The sequence below is a fragment of the Panthera uncia genome (genome assembly GCF_023721935.1).
Source record: "Panthera uncia isolate 11264 chromosome E2 unlocalized genomic scaffold, Puncia_PCG_1.0 HiC_scaffold_20, whole genome shotgun sequence".
NCBI lineage: Eukaryota > Metazoa > Chordata > Mammalia > Carnivora > Felidae > Panthera > Panthera uncia.
This window is the reverse complement of record NW_026057589.1, coordinates 25,804,791-25,828,949: the sequence shown is the minus strand read 5'-3', so window position 1 is coordinate 25,828,949 and position 24,159 is coordinate 25,804,791. Positions and strand designations below refer to the sequence as shown.

Here is a 24,159-nt window from a genome sequence, read left to right as displayed (position 1 = left end):
GCCCTATGTTTGCAGGGAGTGCGGGCGAGGCTTTACACGGAGGTCAAGTCTCTTCACACACCAGAGGACACACACAGGGGAGAAGCCCTATGTTTGCAGGAAGGATGGACAAGGCTTTACCAATAAATTGCATCTCAGGTACCAGAGAACAAATGTAGCTACCACACACTCCATACCCCAGCTCTGAGGGAGGTTCAGAAGAAGTCTACTGACCCCTTACACTCCTCAAGAATATAATGAGAGCAGATATAACGGGTTAAACAAATCCTCTACTTTCAGGGCAAGAGATGAGGTATACAAACGGGGGAAGGTTCCCTGAGTGTTTCTGGGGATGTTGACGCCAATCCCCTCCATGGTTTTTTGGCCTCCTGTTCTAATAAATTTTGTGTGCATTCAAATCCAAACTCCACATCATGTACCTCATTCCCCCCTTATCACTGAAAGCAGAAGGGTCCAGGAGGGCCAGAGAACTCATGCTCTTGGCCCAGGTCTCCACAGGAACTTAACCCCTGGAAAGGTATAAGTCAGGAGTGAATCTAGTTAGACCAGTAGAGAATTTCTGGGCCAGGGAGAGAAATTTAAGATTTGAGACAGACTCATCAGGGAAGGGAATGCCCTAGTCTCCTGGGAAGCATGGTGTTTTCCCCTAATAGACGCCTGTCCTTTGCTGCCACCCTCCTCCCTTGGCTTCTCATGGCTCCTCTCTTGGTGTCCCTCCTCCCTTGTAGCCTCAGAGGTGAACACCGGGTGGGGGGAGGGACACACACGTGTGTATGTATACATACCTATGTGTATGTACATCCATGTGCCTGGCTCAGTCTGGGGCACCTCCTCTCTCTCACTCTCTCCTTGCTGGCATCAGGTGCACAGCACATGAATTCCATATCAGCCCACAGTGGGTTTGATTCTCAGATCTGCCCTCACCAGTTGTGTGACATAGAGCAAGATACTCAACCTCTCTGTGCCTGTTTTATAAGCTGGGGAATGGGAATGGTGACCCCAGCCCTTGGTTTGATGTTCAAAGTTGAGTAAGCATAGGCAGAATCTCGTACAGAGATGCCAAGAATACAAGTCCCTCCCTCTTTGTTACTCTCTCTCTTGCACAACTTTCAATGCCCATGTCTTCAAGGGCTTTAGCGCCGCACAAGGAAGATAAAAAGAGTACGTAGGGTAGGGGGCGGGGAGCCAGATTCATAAATTGGACAGACACCAGTGCTTTCTCTGAACAGACTCAGCTACCCTGAGAAAGAGCTGTGAGGTCAGGGATGCAAAGTGGGTGGGTCCATCTCCCTCCAGGCCACTGCCCTTCCCACTGAGCCTGAGCAGCTCTGAACCCCCCTCAACACAGGCAGGCAGTACTGACAATAACCTGTAAAACCAGACGCTCACCCGGCCCTTCCTGAGAAGAGACTGTGGGGTCAGCATCTGCAGGAACTGGACTTACAGTAAGTGAGTCTCTGATCTCACTCACTGGCCCATCTGCATACAATGTTCACAGAGCCCATGGCTCAGCAGCTTCTACAGTACACTTACCTTGTGCCCGGGCCCCATATGGTTTAACGCACAGCTGTGTCATCTGAAATTCTTAACTATTTGATCTTTAGACTTCTGCATGGTAAGTGAAGTCTGAAAGGACAGTGGAGCATGCTGTGAGCAGGGCAGATATGCACAAGTGAACGGCCACCCATTCACATGTAAGATCCACCTGCCCCAGGAGCACACAATTCCCAGGGACACAATGGGTGGAAGTAGCAAGACTGCAAGTGAACATGAAATAAGCATGTTACATCACCACTGGGTAAGTGGGGATGTTGACATCTTTTCTTAGAACCAGAACTGACTTCCAATACAAAGAGGAGGCAATGGTGTTCTAGGAAGCACAATGAACGAGAGCCACCATCACATCCCTCCTGCAGGAGTTAGCTTCCTGCTTCTGAGGAATCGTATGCATCTCAGTCCAGTTCCTACTAGGATGGCTTCGTGGAGGCTAAATCCCAAGTCCCACACTTTACAGGAGATACCAAAAGGAGTATGGGCCATCCAGGGGGCACCCAAACCCCATGACTTCCAACAGTGATCCTTCTGTCCCTCTCCCTGTGCCTGGCTTGTGAACATTCTCTACATAAACTATGTGGATTTCAATAATAAATATTCATTATTATTTTCTCTAGTCCCTTAAGCTTTTGTAAGGGAAGGTGAGTATTTGTGGCTTTCTTTCCCTATAGGAAGAGGGGACAATTCTCTTCCCTGTAAAGCCTCATGCTGAGAAAGCAGCCCAACCCTCAATGTTCTGTGACTTTAGCATGAGCCATTGCAGAAGGGGCAGAGTTAGGAATAATGCTGGCAGAGAAGCTCACAATATAGGGGGAGGAGAAGTCCCAAGCTGCCAGGTGATTCCTGCCTCCATTTCCCACCAGAACTGACCTGAAACTCTTCTGGGAAGCTGATCACTTCAAGATGAGGACAGGTCTGTTCCTTCTTCCTCCCCTTCAGCAAAACCTCATTGCCAGTGTGGCCACCAGCCTGCAAGATGGCCCCCCAAAATCTACCTCTCATTACCACACCTTTGTGCACTCCCACCTTCACAGAACAGGGTTGACCTGTGCTGTGAAAATTACGGCATATGACGCCCAAAGTGGCTTCAGCCTTGCTCTCACTATTTCACAAGGTCCCAGATCACCTCGTGCAATGAAGCTAAGTGTTAATTTCCCCCTCCTGCCCAACCGCCAGCTGCCGGCGGCCATCATCCTCATTTTGACGAGGAGGCTCAGAGGTATGACTGCTAACTGACATCCACTGGATTCCAAGTCTCTGTTCCCTGGTAGACAGCTGAGAAGCCCTTAGCTGAGGCCACTGTCCTGTTCCTGTGACACCTGGTGGGCCTCTGCACCTGCTGGCTTCCCAGCACCTCCCCCTGACACTGTGATTGCCATGGACGCGTAGGTCAATAGTCCTTGGGCCACAGGATGTCAGCAGCTGAGGCAACAGAACGGTGTGGCCAGCGGCCTCTGGCCCACACCACTCTGTGACCACAGCACGTACCACAGCTATGGCCGGCCCCACCTGCTTTCTCCTCTGCTTGTCTGCCATCCAGGTAAGGACATTACCGGCTTCTTTGGGAACAATAGCTGGGCAGGTGAGGGCATCACTCACCAGGACAGTTGACAAAGAACCCAGAACCGCAGAACACTCTCCACATCTGGGGTGAGGACAAGCCTAACCAGAAGCCAAGCAACACAGGAGAGTAAAGCTTATCTGAAATTTACTAAATTTGTCTTCGATTCTCAGACTCCACTCCATCTGGCCCCAGTCCTATTACCCAGCCAGTATCTGAAACAAGACCTATCACTGTGGAGTAATGTCACCCACAGATACTGTCCTCAAAGATTATTAAACTGCTTAAAATTTACTAAAGACAGTTTTTTAAGATACTTTTTTATAAGAGGCTATTAATCTCATCACCCAGAGAAAAATCCTGTAACATTTTGATACATGCACTTTAAGATCTTATTTTGCAAGCTCTCATACTTAAAAAAAAAACAAAACTTAATGTTTATTTATTTTTTGAGAGAGAGAGACAGAGTGCAAGCAGGGGAGGGGCAGAGAGAGAAAGGGAGACAGGGAATCCTAAGCAGGCTCCAGGCTCAGAACTGCCAGCACAGAGCCTGATGCAGGGCCCGAACTCACGGAACCTCGAGATCATGACCCAAGCCAGTCGGACGCTTAACCAACTGAGCCACCCAGGTGCCCTGCTCTCATACTTCACAGCAACAACTTGGTTGTTTTTTTCTGATAATATGCAGTGGTTATGATTTTTAAAGTTAAGAAAACACAGGGATGCCTAGCTGGCTCAATCGGTAGTAAATGTGACTCTTGAGTCCTGAGTTTGAGCCCCACTTTGGGTGTGGAGATTACTTAAACATAAAATCTTTAGTGGCGCCTGGGTGGCTCGGTGGGTTAAGCATCTGACTTCAGCCCAGGTCGTGATCTCGCGGTTCACAAGTTTGAGCCCCGCGTCGGGCTCTGTGCTGACGGCTCAGAGCCTGGAGCCTGCTTCAGATTCTGTGTCTGCCTCTCTCTCTGCCCTTCCCGCACTCACACTCTCTCCCTCTCTCTCAAAAATAAATAAACCAAAAAAAATTAAAGATGAAATAAAATCTTTAAAAATAATGGGGCACCTGAGCAGCTCAGTTGGTTGAGCATCCAACTTCAGCTCAGGTCATGATCTTGCAGTTCCTGAGTCTGAGCCCCACATGGAGCTCGGGCTCGCTCCTGTCAGCACAGAGCCTGCTTCGGATCCTCTGTCTCCGCTTTCTCTCTGCCCCTCCCCTGCCTCTCTCTCACACACACAAATAAACATTAAAAAATAAGTAAATATGGGGCGCCCGGGTGGCTCAGTCGGTTAAGCATCCGACTTCCACCCAGGTCATGATCTCGCAGTTTGTGGGTTCAAGCCCCGCATCAGACTCTGTGCTGACAGCTTGGAGCCTGGAGTCTGCTTTGGATTCTATGTCTCCCTCTCTCTCTCTGCCTCTCCCCTGTGCATGCTCTGTCTTTCTCTCTCTAAAAAATAAATAAAGATTTTTTTTTTAAAAATAATTAAATAAAATAAAATAAATAAAAGTTAAGAAAATACTGAAAATAAAAACCACCCAGTAAATAATTTCATTTTTCAGAGGGAATATCAATTAATACAGCAAGTTACAGCTTTTCTGTTCATCGAACAAAAATAACTGCACGCACGCTTGGAGATTTGCACGTTTTTCTTTTACAAACCCTCCAGAGCCCCTATCTTACTTTCTTTATCTTACTTTATCTAACTTTCTCACCTGCCTCTTTCCCTTCACAAAATATCCTGAACACCTTCCTTGCAGTTTTCACTGTTACGTCATGTCCGGGATTGGGCTGTGGTTGAACCAACACCCTGTCAGTGGACATGAAAGGTGTTTCCAGAAAGAGTTTGTATACCAGAGTTTAGCCTAGTTTTGGCATAGACTAAAACATGCACTGTATTCAGTCCTCAAGAAAGTTCTCTGATCTCATGGGTTTAGGAAGAATATGTTCACTCCACCTAACCCCTCCCATGATGTCTCAGAGCACCCCTCTCAGCCTTCCTGTCCACAGGACGGTGTTGGGAAAGCCTGGAGACCATGGTGGAGGTGGAAGCCATTGTTTTCTGGGAAGAAACAAGACAATGAGTAGTGACACCCAGACTGGACCACGGCCATTGTCCTGAAGACTGTCCCCTGTGTTCTGAACCTGCTTCATCAATGGCTTTGCAGCTTCTTGCCCAATGGATGCCTTTTAGTGAGGGGTCTCCCAAGATACCTCAGAAGCTGGGGTTGGTGGTGAAAGATCTATGCGGCGACAAGACCCTCCAGCAGGTCAGTGAGGTGTTTACAAGAGCCGGCTTCGTTGAACGGTTAAGCCTGTGCTATGGTCCCTCACCTCCTGTCCTTTTAGGGTACTCTCTCTGGACACCAGAAGGAGGTGCTGATGTTCCCTCATGCCCACTACGGTCTCAGAAGGCAGAAGAGAGACTGGGTTATCCCTCCCATCTCCATCACAGAGAATGAAAAAGGCCCATTCCCAAAAATGGTGGCTCAGGTATTGCAAAGGGAGGACTCTGGTTTCGTTCTAGGGTTCCCTATGGAGAGGGATTCACACCTGACTGGGGTCCTTCTTTGCTTTTCTGCTTCTGCGTTGTCTTCAGGTCAAATCTGACAAAGGCAAGAAAATCCAGGTTTTCTACAGCATCACTGGCATGGGGGCTGACAAACCTCCTTGTGGTGTGTTTATAATGGACAGAGAAACAGGATGGCTAAAGGTGACGATGCCCTTGGACAGAGAGCAGGAGTCCCACTATGTTGCGAGTGTCTGCTACATGGCTGTAGGGGCCGGAGCACTGGCAGCCATCTCATTTGCTAAACATTTCAAACAGCCACTTAATTTTTGAAGTTACTTATGGAACATGTTTTGAGCATCTATTATATTCCAGGTACCACACAGGAGGGTTAAGAGGGTAGAGCAGAGCAGAGCTGGGGTACAGATCTGGGATTTGTAACCTAAGAACCAGCTCTGCAGCTGTGGACAAGTTCCAAGACTCACTAAGGTGAGGAGGCTGTGAGATGCGAGCTTCTGAGCTCAGGGAAGACAGCAACACTGGGGGGAGATGTAGACTGTTGTTATAGTTTCTGCCACTGCTGTTAGCTACAAAGACGCATAATGAAGAGTCCCATTCTGGAGGGGAAAAAGACAGGACTCTTGCAGCAAAGACAAAGGTGCAGCAGGGGGAGAGAAAGTGGCCAGACAGGGCTGAGCAGAGAGAATGAGCGCCTTGTGTGACTCTACATTGGAACATTCTAGACAATCTCCAAATGTTAAGAGTGTAGGATCCAGAGCGAAACAACTCATGGTGAGACCCCAGCTCTGACACTCCTTTACTTTGTAGCCCTGGCTGTGGTAGTGACCCCCTCAGTAACCCCCTTTGCTGTCGGGTTAATATATGTAAAGCACTTTGAACAACGACTAGTCCTGGGTAGATTCTCAATGCATGTCAGCTGAGCATCCCTTAAATACAGCTCTCTGGGGTGTCTTGTCCGGCAGACTCCACCATACCCCTCTGAGGGAAACCAAGACCCAAATAGAGCCTCAATTTGCTCTCCTCCCAAGGTCATTGCCCTCATTCACAGAGTCTAAGTGAGTTCCCCATCAGGTCCACCTTCCACACCTGAGAAGGACAAAGACAAGTGCTGCAGAAATCAGAGCCCTCAGTCCTCATGATCCCACCATGAGAACGTGGTCACACGGTCACATCCAGCTGCGCGGGAGGCATTGTGCGTGGCTGAGCCAATTTCTAGGGAAAAGGGAAGAGGTGGGCAAGCTGACAGCTAGCACTCGACCCTGAGCATCACACCAGAAAACACTGAGGAGACAACAGATGCAACCCTTACTAACATTAACGAGGTTGGAATAAGTCCTGTTTTCTCAGACTCCCAGGTAACTGAAACATGAGACAAAGAAAGTGGCTTCTCACTGCAACGGGCCTTCTGTGGGACAGATGCCCACTGGCTGGCCTCTTCTGCACCTTTATTGCTTTTCAGCTTTTCTTTCACGCTGCGTCTTCGACTGGGAATGCTGTGGAAGAGCCTACGGAGACTGTGATCACAGTGGTAGACCCGAATGACAACAAGCCTGAATTCATCCAGGTGGTCTTTGAGGCGTCTGTGATGGACAGAGCCCACCCAGGTTAATTTGAACAATGGAGGGTTTTAGTGACACATGGCAGTAAAATCAGGGGAGATACAAAGAATCTGGGAAACTAAAGTGTAAAAACCGGAGGAGATCTTACGAAGCCACACCCTGGGCTCCAGTGCATGGAAAGTTTCCACTTGGAGATTGGAAGGGACAGATCAAGGACTGCAATGACTTGTTCTTCTTTCTTTCTTTCTTCTTTTTTTTATTTTTTCATTTTTTTAGGGTGGGGTTTCAAGCAATAGAAACCCTCTCAGGCTTGCTCAAAAAAGTCGGGACTGGGGAGGGCTACAGGTGGAAAGGATCCCACAAAGAGGGGCCGACAGGGACCATAAAGCAAGAAGGTCCTTTTGGGGCCAAGGAAGTCCAGGAATCATGGGTCTGCTACTGTCCAGGTGATGCTCACTGGTTGCCTCAATTCTGTCTCTATGTCCTGTCTGCATGTGCTGGTCTCTGCATCTCTGTAACTGGTGCCACTGGCAGACCCTCCTCCCCTTGTGGCCGTTCTCACTTCATAGCTCCCTCGACACACCCTTTCTGCATCAGTTTCCATTTCTCCCTACATATTTCCTAATACATGCTCCTACAAACACGAATCTGACTGATTATTCTTGATTAGGGGGCCACTCTGGTTTCAACAGGCTCTTACTTACACATCGAGGAGCTGTTACACTTCCAGACATGACACTAAACCTGCGGATCCCATGACGGCATCATAGGCAACACTGACAGGACCACACGCTCACAACTTCCAACCGGACATTTTGGGAAGGGATGTTGAGGTCCTCATTCTCTCGGACTGAAGACAAATGAAGCCGAAAAATCACAGGGTATTTCGTGTGAAGTGACATTATGATGGATGCTTTCTTCTCCCTTCTGGCCCGCCGTAACAGCCACTAATGCTTTCTTCCTCCTCTTCTCTGTATTTTCTATCTTCGTGCTGCCTTTGGCCCTACCACAAACCATGGCTCACTGGCCAGCACTAGCTGTCTCCTGATCACCCACGTAGCGGACAGGTCTGTTTCAGGTTCTCTCAGCGGACCAAACTCTAGAGGCTTGGTTCTAGCTACCATGACATACTGCCCCCACCTGCCTTTGTCTACTCTCTCACCACTTCCCTCCATCTGGCTTACGTGCTTGGCTCTAGCTCAGATGTGTGGCCAGTGTCCAGACGGGACTCCCCTGACAATGGCAGGGAAGGAAGAATGACACAAGAGGCCTGAGATCAGTAGAACAGCTGGAAAGATGAGATATGAAATGGTCACCTGACCCTCCCCTTGAGCACCTAATAACATCTCAGCACCCTGAAGTATCATGTTAATGAGGGACATGATCCCACAGCGACAGCCATGTCAAAAGATGCCCTAAAGAGAAAAGAGAGAGAGAGGCAAACCAAGAAACAGACTTAACTACAGAGAACACACTGATGGTTACCAGAGGGGAGCGGGGTGGGGGATGGGTTAAATAGGTGACGGGGATTAAGGACTGCACTTGTCGAGATAAGTACCAGGGGAGGTGTGGAATTTTTGAATGACTATATTGTACACTTGAAACTAATACTACACTGTATTTTAACTAACTGGAATTTATTTTTGTTAAATTTTTTTTATTACATTTATTTATTTATTTATTTATTTATTGATAGACCGAGAGAGACAGAGCACAAGTCAGGGAGGGGCAGAGAGAGAGGGAGACACAGAATCCAAAGCAGGCTGCAGGCTCCAGGCTCTGAGCTGTCAGCGCAGAGCCTGACGCAGGGCTCGAACTCACAAACAGCGAGATCATGACCTGAGCCGAAGTCTGACGCTTAACCGACTGAGCCACCCAGGCGCCCCTAACTCGAATTGAAATAAAAACTTAGAAAATAAAATAAAATACATTTTTTAAAAGATGCCCTGGGGCACCTGGCTGGCTCAGTCAGCGGAATGAGCGACTCTTGTTCTCGGTTGGGGTCTTGAGTTCAAGCCCCATGTTGGGTGTAGAGATTACTTAAATAAATAAATACATCTTTAAAAAGAAAAATAACTAAAAAAAATTTTAAAGGATGCCCTAAAGATTTCTGGAAAAAGTAAACAAATCATTTGTAAATTATTATAATAATTTGGCGAATTATTTGAACTAGAACTTATACCACTTGATAAGTACTTTTGTCACCTGTATAGTGAATAGACCAAAAAAAGAACACATTTAATCTTAGATTTCTGTGTTAATTTGTATTGCCCTGCCAGTTGTTAGCTGTTGAGATCATCAACTCTTCTCCCCTTTGTCCTTGCAGGAACCTCCGTGATGCAAATCACAGCAACGGACGCAGATGACCATGAGAACACCTACAATGCGGCCATTGCTTATACCATACTCAGCCAAGACCCCTCGGTGCCTCACCCCAACATGCTCACCATCAACCAGGACACAGGAATCATCGCTGTGCTCACTTCTGGGTTGGACTAACAGGTCAGGAGTCAAGAGGGGCTACCGGGTGGTGCAGTTAAATGCACATTTGTCCCAGCTGGTAAGGCTCGGGCACAAGTCAGAACAAACACTGACTAATCAGAACAAACATGAGCCAATCAGAGCAGACACCAGCCAATCAGAACAGGTTCCCAGCCAGTCAGAATAGGCACTCAACCAATCAGAACAGACTCCTGACTGTTAGACCATGAACCAACCAATCAGAAGAGGCATCTATCTGCCACAGACAGGGTTCCCTCTGATGCCCCCCCCCAACCCCCCGCCTGGCTGACTTTGAGCCCTGGGCATAGAGCAAAGCCTAAGGTATCACTGGGGTGAATTGGAAATGTGAGCCACAAGACAATTCCTGTAACTGACGAAATGAAATGATTCTGTTTCCCAGGGATTCAGACCACATTCTCTGGTGAAAATAGAAAAATACAAGCATCCCCCGCCCCCATAAGTGTTGCACACATAATTGAAGGGGACCCAGGACTCCCAGGTGGAGTGCTGGGAGTGGGAATATATTGATCAAATCCCAATCCAGGAAACTTTCCTCCTGGGTCAGTTTTGGGAGAGGATGGTCCGAATTTACCAAAGTTGACTTCTCTGAGTGGTGAGCCAAGGTGAAAGCTGAGGTATGGGGCAGCATGTCAGCCTCTCCTTGAGTGCCTGACAGGACCGTCGCTCCTGGGAGCCAGTCATTTACTGGAGGGGAGGGTCCACCAGGTTTGCTGCCTCGGGCATTCCACATTTACTCTCTGGGTGCCACTGGGTAGATGAGCCAAATCTGCATCTATAATCCCCAGTGCTGACTGCCACCTGCTTGTCTGCAGATCGCTTCCGTATACACCCTGACAATTCAAGCTGCTGACCTCCAAGGTGAAGGCTTAAGTTCTACAGGGACAGCTGTGATCACAGTCACCCACAGCAATGCTAACCCTCCCGGCTTCAGCCCAACTTTGGTAAGTCCAGCCAAAGTCAATGGATGTCTCGTGACCTATGTTCTACAGTGAATTATGTGTCAGTGTGTTGACAAGCAGTGTCATGATTCAAGCCTCAGCCTGGCTGTGTTTGAGAATGCTCTGGACCACATTCTCTGATGAAAATAGGAAAATACAAGCATCCCCCGCCCCCATAAGTGTTGCACACATAACGGAAGGACTCCCAGGTGTAGTGCTGGGAGTGGGAATATATTGATCAGATCCCAATCCAGGAAACTGTCAGTATATGGGTCAGTATTGGGAGGGGATGATCTGAATTCACCAAAGTTTGCTTCTTTGAGTGGTGAGCCAAGGTGAAACTCTCCCTGTCCCAGGGAAAGGGCAGCTCGCTCTGGGCCAGGTGGTGACTCAGATGGGCAGATGAGTGTGAAAGACAGAGTCCATGACACAGACAAGATGTCATTGTCCTAGGGGCACAATCGTTCACGGGAAGCCCCATCCCACTGGTTAAGAATAAAGAGCCCTCGGGCCCAGGTGGCAGGAACTGACACAGGGATTCTTTGAGGACGTGCGGTACAGGACACTTGGATGAGCAAAAGGATAGAAGGAATTTATTGTAAAGAAACAGGGTGGGGGACAGACAGGCTCAGGGGCAGCTGAGCCTTATGAGGGTTAGAAAACAGTGTCTGGAAACCCCCAGGAATCCAAGTCACCTTGTCTGTCTGTCTGTCCCTCTCCCTCACACTGTCTCATCTTTATACATCTGTTTAATTCTCACTCTGCAGCCTGACTCTGTCTGTGCATATGTGCATAGTCATTATATCTCTTCAACCATTGGACATTTACTTCATACCTACTTGTGGCCAGGTCCTGTCCCAGGCATGGGGACATCTGTGATGACACAGACAAAAACTCCGGATCTTGGGGAGATGAAATTCTCCCAGGGGACACATGACCCTCCTGTGGCCCTCAAGCCCCTGCCCATCCCCCTGGCCTCACTACTCAACTGGCCCTCCCTGAGCTCCGGCCTTTCTGCTTCCTTGCTGGTCTTTCAACATACCAGTCATGCCCTTGTCTCAGCACTTCGCTCCTCTTCGGAGAAGACCACACTCAAACCCATTGCCTGCCACCCCCTGCCAAAGCTCATTCTCAGCTCATCTCACCATCTTGATTATTGTACTTGTTCAGGTCTTTAGGACTGTCCCTTCCTCTTGCCACTTTGTGTCACGTCAGTGCACCTGGCGATGCTGCCTCGATATTTCCTCAAGGAAGGAAGGTCCCAGGTGCCTTTATGTATTCTCAGTTGAGGCAACAATTGGAATGGAATCAAAGTCTCTGCGTTCCAACCACAAATCCCCGTCGCAATGGCCTGAGAGGACTCTCTAGACAGGGTGTGGAGCCGGGGGCAGGGCACAGGCATCCTTCCTGTGATAAGGGCGGTGTCTCAGTGGGGCCCCAGTGGGCAGTCCCATGTGGGCCTCTCCAGTGGCTCAGGGTAGGGCGGGAACCTCCCAGCTCTCAGTGCTAACTCAGGCAGCGGTCACACCAGTAGTGTCTCACTGGGAAACAGAAGGTATCTGTACCTGCTCAGGGTGCAGACCAACCAAGAACAGCTGTCAGTTCCAAGTTACTGAGCACTTTATGTCTACACATTTTACCTGCATGATTTCAACCTCCTGAGGCAGACATCCTTTCAGCTACACACCCAGAAAAGTCAACAGGATTGGCTTAAAACCATGACTGGTTTATTGCTCTATGTAACACAATCCAGACACAGAAGGCCCCAGCTTCCGGGCACACCAAGCGGCAACACAGGGACACAGATTCCTTCTTTTTGTTCCATCTTCCTTAGCTTGTGAGTTTTGTCTTCGTGGTGGCTGCTACACCAGACCACTGATCCAGTTAGAAGAGGGAGGGAAGAGATCGAGAGCCATGCCTGGTGTCTTTTTACCATAACCTCCACCAGGTAGACTTGCACTTTGACCCCACCAGCCAGAACGTGGTATGTGGCCACCCCTGGCTGGAATTTGTTTAGGTAGCAGGGATTACAGAGCAGGGCATCACACAGTGAGAATAACAGAATGACCGGCACTGACCCCATTAGGCTGGACCCCCTTGCCCACTCCTAAGCAGCCCAATGCCATAGGAGAGTCATGAGGAAGGTTCCAGGCAAAGCCTGCAGGCCTTGAAGGGTTTAACCAAGGCCTACCTGTTTGGTGGTCACCTGGCTTAAGCCCAGGGACGTGGGGTCTGGATTCCATGGGCTGGCCCTGCTCAGGCCACCGGGAATGGTGACAGGGTGGTCACCTGGGTGTCTAGAGCCCCAGGCTCTGAGCTGCTTTCTCTCAGGGGAGATGGGCCAGACCCTTGGCATAAAGTCCAGGGATGTGCTCAAGGCAGTGGGCCTTGGATTTAGGTCCCAAGCATCGCCTTCCCAGTCCTGTAGCTGTGACCTTAGTGTTTCTGTGCCCCTCCCCAAAATCAGAGGTGATAGTAGCCCTGATCTCCTAAACTGCAGTACAGATTAGGGTCTGTCTGCTCCCACTGGTGCTACCCTGACAGCAATACAGATCAGTTAGCCTTGTTGAATGGAGAAGAAGTTGTCTGACCTCCCTGTGTTTATCATCTATGGAAAGGGGGGGGGGCAGTGATTTTGTCCTCTGGGGGTATATGAGGACCACAGTAAATAACGTACAGGAAGGTGCTAATAGGAATTCATTCATAGGCTGGAATTGGAACCAGTCTGACCTCAGAGAGCACACTGTCTCTACTCTGGAAGATGTATCTGAAAAATAATTGAGTTAATTCTTTTGAACCCATTGCTGGATGTGCTACAGTTAGGAAGCCCATCCTTCTCTGTCCTTTGTTCCCAAGACAGGTATGCCAGGATACAAAGAGACAGAGAACAGCAGAGCCTCACATGCCTGAATTCCCTATAACCGAAATGTAGAGACAGTTGTAGACGTTACCGTATCATCCACAGAGTCCTGGACAATAAACCCAGCGTCCCTCCCAAGGTGACTAGGGCTGGAGTCAGGGTCACACCTGAGCCTGGAAGGTGTTCCAGCAGAGCCCTCCTAACAGTCTCGTGTGCAAGATGTAAGACAGAGACACTTGCTGCCCATGGAGACTGAGTCAGAAGGGACCTGACAGCGAGGTGCGGGGGACAGGCTGGAGGAGCCACTCTAGGTCCAACTTCTCGCTTGGCTCCTGAGCCTGCGGGGCTAATGGCCTCAGCTGGGATCTGAGGAGCTTCTCATGGTGGCTGCAACCTGAGAACAGAGCCTGGGATGGCTGCACTTGGCCATGGGGACATATCCTCCTCGGCTGATGCACAGTTTGGGATCCAAGCTTCAGGAGCTAGGAGACATGGTTTCACCTTTCCCGTCCCTTTGGCACAGAGTGAAAGTAGACACTGAGCTGTCGGAAGCCCCACTGCTGACGCACACATCCAGGGTACTGAGCAGGGCCTTTGCAGGTGCCCCTCACTGTCACTCAGGCCAACAGACACCGCTTCAAGAAAAGACCCTTCTACCATGGCCCATCCTGCTGAAGATCCCTTGAGGCTGCCACAGGCTGCTTCCCAGGTCCCCACACAGGATGTCAGGAATGAGTGTCCGTGTCCTTCTCTTGCAGTACACGGGCCAGGTGTTTGAAAACAAGGTGGATGCAGGGATAGTGAGACTGAAGGTGAAGAGAGAAGATGCCCCAGGCTCTCCAGCATGGAAGGCAGTGTTTTCCATCCTGAATGACAGAGCAGGCCTCTACACTGTCACCACGGACCCGGAGACCAACAATGGCCTTTTGAAAACAGCCAAGGTAGGTGTGAGTTCTAAGGAGATGGCCGCCATGATCGACTGGCTCTGTCCACCCTGAACCAAGACAGGAGCAGACACCACACTCCTCACACCAGGAAGGCAGTTTCCCAGTGGGGAACTTCTACTGTGATGGGGGTCCCCCCCCCCCGGTCCTTGCATCAAAACAGCCATGCCATCACCCTGGACCTCAGAAATGCTGCCTAATTAACAGCTTTTTCCCAGAAAAACACTAACCTGGGATGTTTTCAGAGAGCTAAACTGGGACAGGGGTCTTCATTTGGGTTCCTCCAAAAGTGGGAGGGCCCCAGAAGCACTGAGAAGGGGTGAGTGGGACAGGAAGTGGGGAGAGAACAGGAGGCTCAAGAATAGAGGGCTCAGGCCTCCAGAGTCATTCTGAGCAATGCCTGAGTAGTCGTCTCATCTGAGACATTTGTCTCCCTTCCCTTATGCTTAGAACTATTGCTTTACCCCTAGAGGCAGGAAGCCAGGTCCCCTGAGCCACAGTGGTCTTCAGAGTGGGCACAGGGGCCTGGAACCATCTACTCCCCATTCCCCCGGATAAACTGAAGATTAAACTATCAAAAAGAGAGAGAGAAACAAAAAGATAGGCAACTGGGCGGCTCAGTCAGTTAAGTGTCAGACTCTTGATCTCGGCTCAGGTCATGATCTCATGGTTGGAGAGTTCAAGCCCCACGTTGGGCTCCTTGCTGGCAGTCCTGAGCCTGTTTGGGATTCTCTCTCTCCCTCTCTCCTTCTGCCCTTTCCCTGCGTATGCGCACATGCACATCCATGCACTCGCTCTCGTTCTCTCTAACATAAAAAAATAAACAAAAACAAACAAACAAACAAAAACAAGAAGGGGAGGGAGGGAGCCAAGATGGCGGAACAGCATGGAAGTTTTTTGTGTGTCTCGCATGCATGAAATACAGCCAGACCAACACTAAACCATCCTGCACACCTAGAAAACTGATTGGAGGACTAACACAACAATCTGCACAACCTGAACCACAGAATTCAGCAGGGATGCGGCGCGGAGAGCTGAACTGGGGGAGAGAGAAGCCGCGGGAAGGGAGGTGCTTCTGCGGGCAGAGAGAGGATGGAGACTGGGGAGGGGGGAGAATACGGGAAAAGCTCCCTTCCCCAAAAGCAGCTGGAGAGAAAGCGGAAAATTAGAAACAGCCACAGGGACTGAACTAAAAAAGGAGAAAGGCGAGGGTTTAAATTCCATTAAGACTGTAAACAAGGGGAATGCAGAGTCTGAAACTCCACAGCTCCATACCTGGTGGTGCTCGGGTCGGAAGTGTGAATCCCCAGGAGCAGAGTGGAGTCCGGGAGGTTCTTAGGCCACATGGGAAAAAGTGGTTCCACTGCTGGAAGAACATTTGGTAGAGACTGTTGAGGCCACCTGGTCGCAGAAGACCCCAGAGAACGGCCACATTCGCTGGTGCTGGAACAAGGTCATTAAGGGTGAAGCCTGGTGCCACATGTGTGTTGTGATTTTCCATGGTCCCTAAAACACTCCTGCTACACTGTCTTGCGAACTTTTTGGGGGGCGGCCTGGCACCTGGCCACAGTCTCAGGGTACGGGCAACAGCGGGGTCCAGCAGGAGCTCCTGGGTGCAGCCGACATTCGGCCATTGCTCATTCGGCCATTGCTCGGTGAGACCCTCCCGCAGAGGGGCGGAACGGGTCAAAGCCGCAATCTTTCGGAAATAAGGGGCCAGGGAAAACAGCCGCGTCTAAGACAAAACTCAGGAGAGAGTTACGGACTGGGGCCTGGTCACGGAGAGTGAAAAAGCAGGGAGTGGATGAGAGCTGAAGACAGAGGACCGGTGCGCGATTGCTGATCTGGGAGAACAGGCTGGATAGCTGGGCGGCGCCATTTTCACCACTCCCACACATGCGCATTCGCACCTACCTGCAACACTCCACCCCAGTAGGCTAGCGGCGCCATCTAGTGGAGAGCGGAGCTGTTACAGCAAGCCCCGCCCAACTGGGCCAACTTCGCTCTTCAAGAACACAAGGCTCGCCACCGGCTTGGTTTATGGACTATAAAGCGCTTCGTAGTCTGCCTTCTACAGGAAAACGAAGTAATTTCAGTCGTATTTCAATCTGTTAGGTCCATCTATTCAATTTTCTTTTTTCTTCTCTTTTTTGTTTCTTTTCTTTTTCTTGAAAACAGAAAGGGAAAAAATTCATTTTTATTTTCAATTTTTATTAAAAATATTTTTCTTTAATTTTTTCTACTATATTCTTTACTTTTGTGCAAATTTTTTTCAAATTCTATTTTACTTCCATCATTTCATTTTAGTCTACTTCAGTGTATTCATTTTTCAAGTTTTCAAACGATTTCCTTTCCCCCCCCCCTTTTTTATCTAACCTATCAAGCCACTTTCAACAATCAAAACACACCTAAGATCTAGCATCACGTATTCGATTTTGTGTGTGTGTGTGTGTATGTGTGTTTAATTTTTTAATTTTAATTTTTTCTACCTCATTAATTCCTTTTCTCCCTTCAAAATGATGAAACAAAGGAATTCACTCCAAAAGAAAGAGCACAAAGAAATGACAGCCAGAGATTTAACCAATACAGATACAAGCAAGATGTCTGAACCAGAATTTAGAATCATGATAATAAGAATACTAGCTGGAGTTGAAAATAGATTAGAATCACTTTCTGCGGAGATAAAAGAAGTAAAAACTAGTCAGGATGAAATAAAAAATGCTATAACTGAGCTGCAATCACGGATGGATGCAGCGGCAGCAAGGATGGAGAATCAGCGATATAGAGACAAATTTACGGAGAATAATGAAGCAGAAAAAAAGAGGGAGATTAAGGCAAAAGAGCACGATTTAAGAATTAGAGAAACCAGTGACTCATTAAAAAGGAACAACATCAGAATCATAGGGGTCCCAGAAGAGGAAGAGAGAGAGAGAGAGGGGTACAAGGGTTATGTGAGCAAATCATAGCAGAAAACTTTCCTAACCTGGGGAAAGACACAGACATCAAAATCCAGGAAGCACAGAGGACTCCCTTTAGATTCAACAAAAACCGACCATCAACAAGGCGTATCATAGTTAAATTCACAAAATACCAGGCAAGGAGAGAATCATAAAAGCAGCAAGGGAAAAAAAGTCCTTAACCTACAAGGGAAGACAGATCAGGTTTGCGGCAGACCTTTTGACAAAACTTGGCAGGCCAGAGAGGAGTGGTAGGATATATTTAATGTGCTGAATTAGAAAAATATGCAGCCAAGAATTCTTTATCCAGCAAGGCTGTCATTCAAAATAGAAGAAGAGATAAAAAGTTTCCCAAACAAAAATTAAAGGAGTTTGTGACCACTAAACCAGCCCTGCAAGAAAATTTAAGGGGGACTCTCTCAGAGGAGAAAAGATGAAAATATTAAATAAATAAATAAATAAATAAAGACCAAAAGCAACAAAGATTAGAAAGGACCAGAGAACACCACCAGAAACTCCAACTCTACAAGCAACATCATGGCAATAAATTCATATCTTTCAGTACTCACTCTAAATGTCAATGGACTCAATGCTCCAATCAAAAGACATAGGGTAACAGAATGGATAAGAAAACAATATCCATCTATATGCTGTTTACCAGAGACCAACTTTAGACCTAAAGACACCTTCAGATTGAAAGTAAGGGGATGGAGAACAATCTATCATGCTAATGGTCAACAAAAGAAAGCCAGAGTAGCCACACTTATATCAGACAATCTAGATTTTAAAATAAAGACTGTATCAAGAGATGCAGAAGGGCATTATATCATAATCCAGGGGTCTATCCACCAAGAAGGCCTAACAATTGTAAACATTTATGCATCAAATGTGAGACACCCAAATATATAAATCAATTAATCATAAATATAAAGAAACTCATCTATAGTAATACCATAATAGTAGGAGACTTCAATACCCCACTCACAGCAATGGACAGATTATCTAATCAAAAAATCAACAAGGAGACAATGGCTTTGAATGACACACTGGACCAGATGGACTTAACAGAGATATTCAGATCATTTCATCCTAAAGCAGAAGAATATACGTTCTTCTCCAGTGCACATGGAACATTCTCCAGAATAGACCACATACTGGGACACAAATCAAGTACAAAAAAATCAAGATCATACCATGCATATTTTCCGACCACAACACTATGAAACTCAAAATCAACTGCAAGAAAAAATTTGGAAAGGTAACAAATACTTGGAGACTAAAGAACATCCTACTAAAGAATGAATGGGCTAACCAAGAAGTTAAAGAGGAAATTAAAAAGTATATGGAAGCCAATGAAAATGATAACACTACAACCCAAAACCTCTGGGACACAGCAAAGGCGGTCATAAGAGGGAAGTACATAGCAATCCAGGCCTTCCTAAAGAAGGAAGAAAGATCTCAGATACACAACCTAACCTTACACCTTAAAGAGCTGGGAAAAGAACAGCAAATAAACGAAACCAGAAGCTGGTTCTTTGAAAGAATTAACAAAATTGATAAACCACTAGCCAGTTTGATCAAAAAGAAAAAAGAAAGGACCCAAATAAATGAAATCAAGAATGAAAGAGGAGAGATCACAACCAACACAGCAGAAATAAAAACAATAATAAGAGAATATTATGAGAAATTATACAATAAAATGGGCAATCTGGAAATAATGGACAAATTCCTAGAAATATATAAACTACCAAAACTGAAACAGGAAGAAATAGGAAATTTGAACAGACCCATAACCAGTAAAGAAATCGAATTAGTAATCAAAAATCTCCCAAAGAACAAGAGCCCAGGGCCGGATGGCTTTCCAGGGGAAATTCCAGGGGAATTTTAACAAACATTTAAGGAAGAGTTAACACCTATTCTCTTGAAGCTGTTCCAAAAAATAGAAATGGAAGGAAAACTTCCAAACTCTTTCTATGAAGCCAGCATTACCTTGATTCCAAAACCAGACAGAGACCCCACAAAAGAGGAGAACTATAGACCAATTTCCCTGATGAATCTGGACACAAAAATCTTCCACAAGATATTAGCCAACCAGACCCAACAATACATTAAAAATATTATTCACCATGAACAAGTGGGATTTATAGCTGGGATGCAGGGCTGGTTCAATATCCACACAACAATCAATGTGATTGATCACATCAATAAAAGAAAGGACAAGAACCACATGATCCTCTCAATAGATGCAGAGAAAGCATTTGACAAAATACAGCATCCTTTCTTGATAAATACCCTCAAGAAAGTAGGGATAGAAGGATCATACCTCGAGATCATAAAAGCTATATATGAAGGACCCAATGCTAATATCATCCTCAATGGGGGAAAACTGAGAGCTTTCCCCCTAAGGTCAGGAACAAGACAGGGATGTCCACTCTCACCACTGTTATTCAACATAGTATTGGAAGTCCTAGCCTCTGCAATCAGACAACACAAAGAAATAAAAGGCACCCAAATCGGCCAGGAGGAGGTCAAACTTTCACTCTTCGCAGATGACGTGGTACTCTATATGGAAAACCCTAAAGATTCCACCAAAAAACTGCTAGAACTGATTCATGAATTCAGCAAAGTGGCAGGATATAAAATCAACACACAGAAAGCGGTTGCATTCCTATTCACCAACAATGAAGCAACAGAAAGAGAAATCGAGGAATTGATCCCATGTAAAATTGCACCAAAACCATAAAATACCTAGGAATAAATCTAACCAAAGAGGTAAAAAATCTATACACTGAAAACAATAGAAAGCTTATGAAAGAAATTGAAGAAGACACAAAAAAATGGAAAAAGATTCCATGCTCCTGAATAGGAAGAGCAAATATTGTTAAAATATTGATACTACCCAAAGCAATCTACATATTCAATGCAATCCCTATCAAAATAACACCAGCATTCTTCACAGAGCTACAACAAATAATCCTAAAATGTGTATGGAACCAGAAAAGACACCGAATAGCCAAAGCAACCTTGGAAAAGAAAACCAAAGCAGGAGGCATCACAATCCCGGACTTCAAGCTGTATTACAAAGCTGTAATCATCAAGACAGTATGGTACTGGCACAAGCACAGACACTCAGATCAATGGAACAGAATAGAGAACCCAGGAATGGACCCACAAACATATGGCCAACTGATCTTTGACAAAGCAGGAAAGAACAACCAATGGAATAAAGACAGTCTCTTCAGCAAGTGGTGCTGGGAAAACTGGACAGCGACATGCAGAAGAATGAATCTGGACCACTTTCTTACACCATACACAAAAATAAACTCAAAATGGATGAAAGACCTAAATGTAAGACAGGAAGCCATCAAAATCCTCGAGGAGAAAGAAGGCAAAAACCTCTTTGATCTTGGCCGCAGCAACTTCTTACTCAACACGTCTCCAGAGGCAAGGGAAACTAAGCAAAAATGAACTACTGGGACCCCATCAAAATAAAAAGCTTTTGCACAGAGAAGGAAACAATCAGCAAAACTAAAAGTCAACCGACAGAATAGGAGAAGATATTTGCAAACGACATATCAGATAAAGGGTTAGTATCCAAAATCTATATAGAACTTATCAAACTCAACATATCAGATAAAGGGTTAGTATCCAAAATCTATAAAGAACTTATCAAACTCAACACCCCCCCCCAAAAATAATCCAGTGAAGAAATGGGCAAAAGACATGAACAGACACTTCTCCAAAGAAGACATCCAAATGGCCAAGAAACACATGAAAAAATGCCCAACTTCACTCATCATCAGGGAAATACAAATCAAAACCACAATGAGATACCACCTTACACCTGTCATAATGGCTAACATTAACAACTCAGGCGACAACAGATGTTGACAAGGATGCAGAGAAAGAACTCTTTTGCACTGTTGGTGGGAATGTAAGCTGGTGCAGCCACTCTGGAAAACAGTATGGAGGTTCCTCAAAAAATTAAAATAGAACTACCCTACGACCCAGCAATTGCACTACTAGGTATTTATCCAAAGGATACAGGTGTGCTGTTTTGAAAGGACATATGCACCCCAATGTTTATAGCAGCACTATCGACAATAGCCAAAGTATGGAAAGAGCCCAAATGTCCATCGATGGATGAATGGACAAAGAAGATGTGGTTTACATATACAATGGAGTATTACTCGCCAATCGAAAAGAATGAAATCTTGCCATTTGCAACTACATGGATGAAACTGGAGGGTATTATGCTAAGAAATTAGTCAGAAAAAGACAAATACCATGTGACCTCACTCGTATGAGGACTTTAAGCGACAAAACAGATGAACATAAGGGAAGGGAAGCAAAAATAATATAAAACAGGGAGGGGGACAAAACAGAAGAGACTCATAAATATGGAGAACAAACAGAGGGCTACTGGAGGGGTTGTGGGAGGGGAGATGGTCTAAATGGGTAAGGGCACTAAGGAATCTACTCCCGAAATCATTGTTGCACTATATGCTAACTAATTTGACTGCAAATTTAAAAAATAATAATAAAATTAAAATTAAAAAAACAAGAGGGAATGTAAGGAGTCATGGGGGAGAAGGACAATCTTAGGAACTTCTGCTTGGCTGAGGAGTGACTGGGGAGGGAGTAGGCACTTACTGCTCTTTGTGCCAGAATACCAGGACACCTAGAATAAACATGGAAAAGGCCAAAGGCAGCATCTAGACAAGGCTGGGGGACAGAAAGGCTAAAAATCAAGAACTCCACCAAGGACATGCCCCGGAACACGTGTCGACCTGCACGAAACCGGAGTATTGTGCCAGCAGGCGGCAAATCAACCCCTTGGGAATAACCACATGCCTTGCGGGTGGTGCCGAGGCCTAAGTCAGGAGGACCCAATCCCAGCTGACTCCTGGCCCAACCATCTGGGGACTCTTTCAGATAATTCTGCTCAGGGCCCACCACCCATGTTTTCCCTGTGCAGGATAATAAAACAGAGAGCTAACACAGGGTCCCAATAAGTGCCACGAGCTGTTTATGTACCAGCACACTCAGTATTCACTCCAGCAGGGAAGCGCTGCAATTATGGACATGTGACGATGGGGAAAATGAGGTACAGAGCAGTGAGGTCACCTGCTTGGGCTGCACAGTAAGCGGCAAAGCCAAAACCCTCACCACAGCCCCCCTCTTCACTGCTATGTTAAGTGCGAAGTATCCAAGCGTCAGCTCAGCACAGAGCACTCCCTGTCATGGCCGCTTCTGCCCTGCCGATAGGTCTCGGGTCAGGCCAGCCTCGGCCAGAGGGAATTCTGAGATTCGTGGCTGGGATGATGTCCATGCTGAGGCAGGGGCTGGGCCTTCTACCCCAGCGCACTCGCACGGCTGGGCACACGTGGCCGTCAGGGGGTTCTGGCTCAGGACCAGTCCAGGGGTGCATGATGATATGAAACCTCTACCACAGTTCTTTGAAACGAGGACTGGCCTACAAAGCTCAGAAATGGGAGCTTTCTGGTTGCTCCTTATACCAGCCACTATTGCTACATAACAAATCACACCACACACAACTCAGTGGCTTAAAAAATGGAACAGTTTTTTACCTCCACGGGTCAGGAATTCAGGAAAGACTCAGTGATTCTGAGTCAGGGTCTCTCCCACAGTTGTGGCCAGAAGGTGACCAGGACTGGAGGCCGGGGGCTCAAATGAGCTTCCTCATAGCATGGTGACCTCAGGGCCCTCTGACTTCACGCTCCAGGGAGCAAGGGCGGGGTGCCTCATCTTGGGTGACAAAGCCTTGAAGTCAGAATGCATGACACTGGCAACCTGCAGTAGGAGAAACCACGACGGAAGCCTGCTGGGGTTCACGGGAAGGGGACGTGGGCCCCGCTTCTGGGTGATGCGCTCAGGAAAGCACGTGCGAAGGGTGACGTTCTGTGGCCATCTTTGGAACACAGCCCGCCATACCAAGCTGTGGTCTTCCCTCAAGACAGGCAGAGGGTAGCAAGCCAGGGCCTGAGCTTTCTTGCAGGCCAGCAAAAGGGAGGCCTCCTGTGCCAAGTCCTGGAAAGCTGTGTGCCTGAGTCCCCTGACCGCCCTCTGCTATGTTCTTCAGGGCTTGGATTTTGAGACCACGCAGCAGTACGTCCTTTGCGTGACAGTGGTGGATGCAGTGCCCTTGGCATCTCTCTTCACCTCTATGGCCACGGTCACCGTGGACGTGTTGGACGTGAATGAGGCCCCTGTCTTTGTACCCCTGATAGAGATGGTGGAAATGCCCAAGGACATCAGTGTGGGCCAGGAGATCACATCCTACAGGGCCCAGGACCCAGACAGCTTCCGCTCTCAGGAAATCAGGTAGGACTGGAGGTGTGGCTTGGCCTTGCTGCCGTTCGGACCTGCTCAAGGCACCCAGGGCTGAGACCCAGCCACGTGCCTGGAGAGCTGGCCGGAGGAAATACTTAAATTTGTCAGCCCCCAGTAGCTCATTATGCCCCGGGAGGGTGGTTGGGGGACACATGGACCCAGCCCTGTAAGAACGAGGGTTTATCCCTTTCAGGTACCAGATAGGGCACGACCCCAGCCATCAGCTGGACATCAACTCAGAAACAGGCGTCATTTCCACTCGAGCCAGTCTGCACGAGGACAGCGTGGAGAACCACACATTTTCGGCTGTTGTCATAGCTGTAGACAACGGCAGGGGCTTGGATGTCTCATCTTTGGGCCACATCCCTCTGTTGATGTGA

At 47.4% G+C, this 24,159-nt stretch overlaps 1 protein-coding gene across 1 annotated transcript; it reads left to right on the top strand.

The window, feature by feature from the left end:
• The first annotated feature begins 2,688 nt into the window (after positions 1 to 2,688).
• LOC125916271 (cadherin-1-like) lies at positions 2,689 to 24,159 on the top strand. Its single transcript, XM_049622404.1, is given in 11 exon segments — positions 2,689 to 2,773; positions 3,036 to 3,094; positions 5,283 to 5,384; positions 5,464 to 5,607; positions 5,714 to 5,869; positions 7,104 to 7,248; positions 9,530 to 9,705; positions 10,539 to 10,667; positions 14,283 to 14,465; positions 23,529 to 23,770; positions 23,973 to 24,159. Coding segments are annotated over 11 exon segments (1,608 nt in total).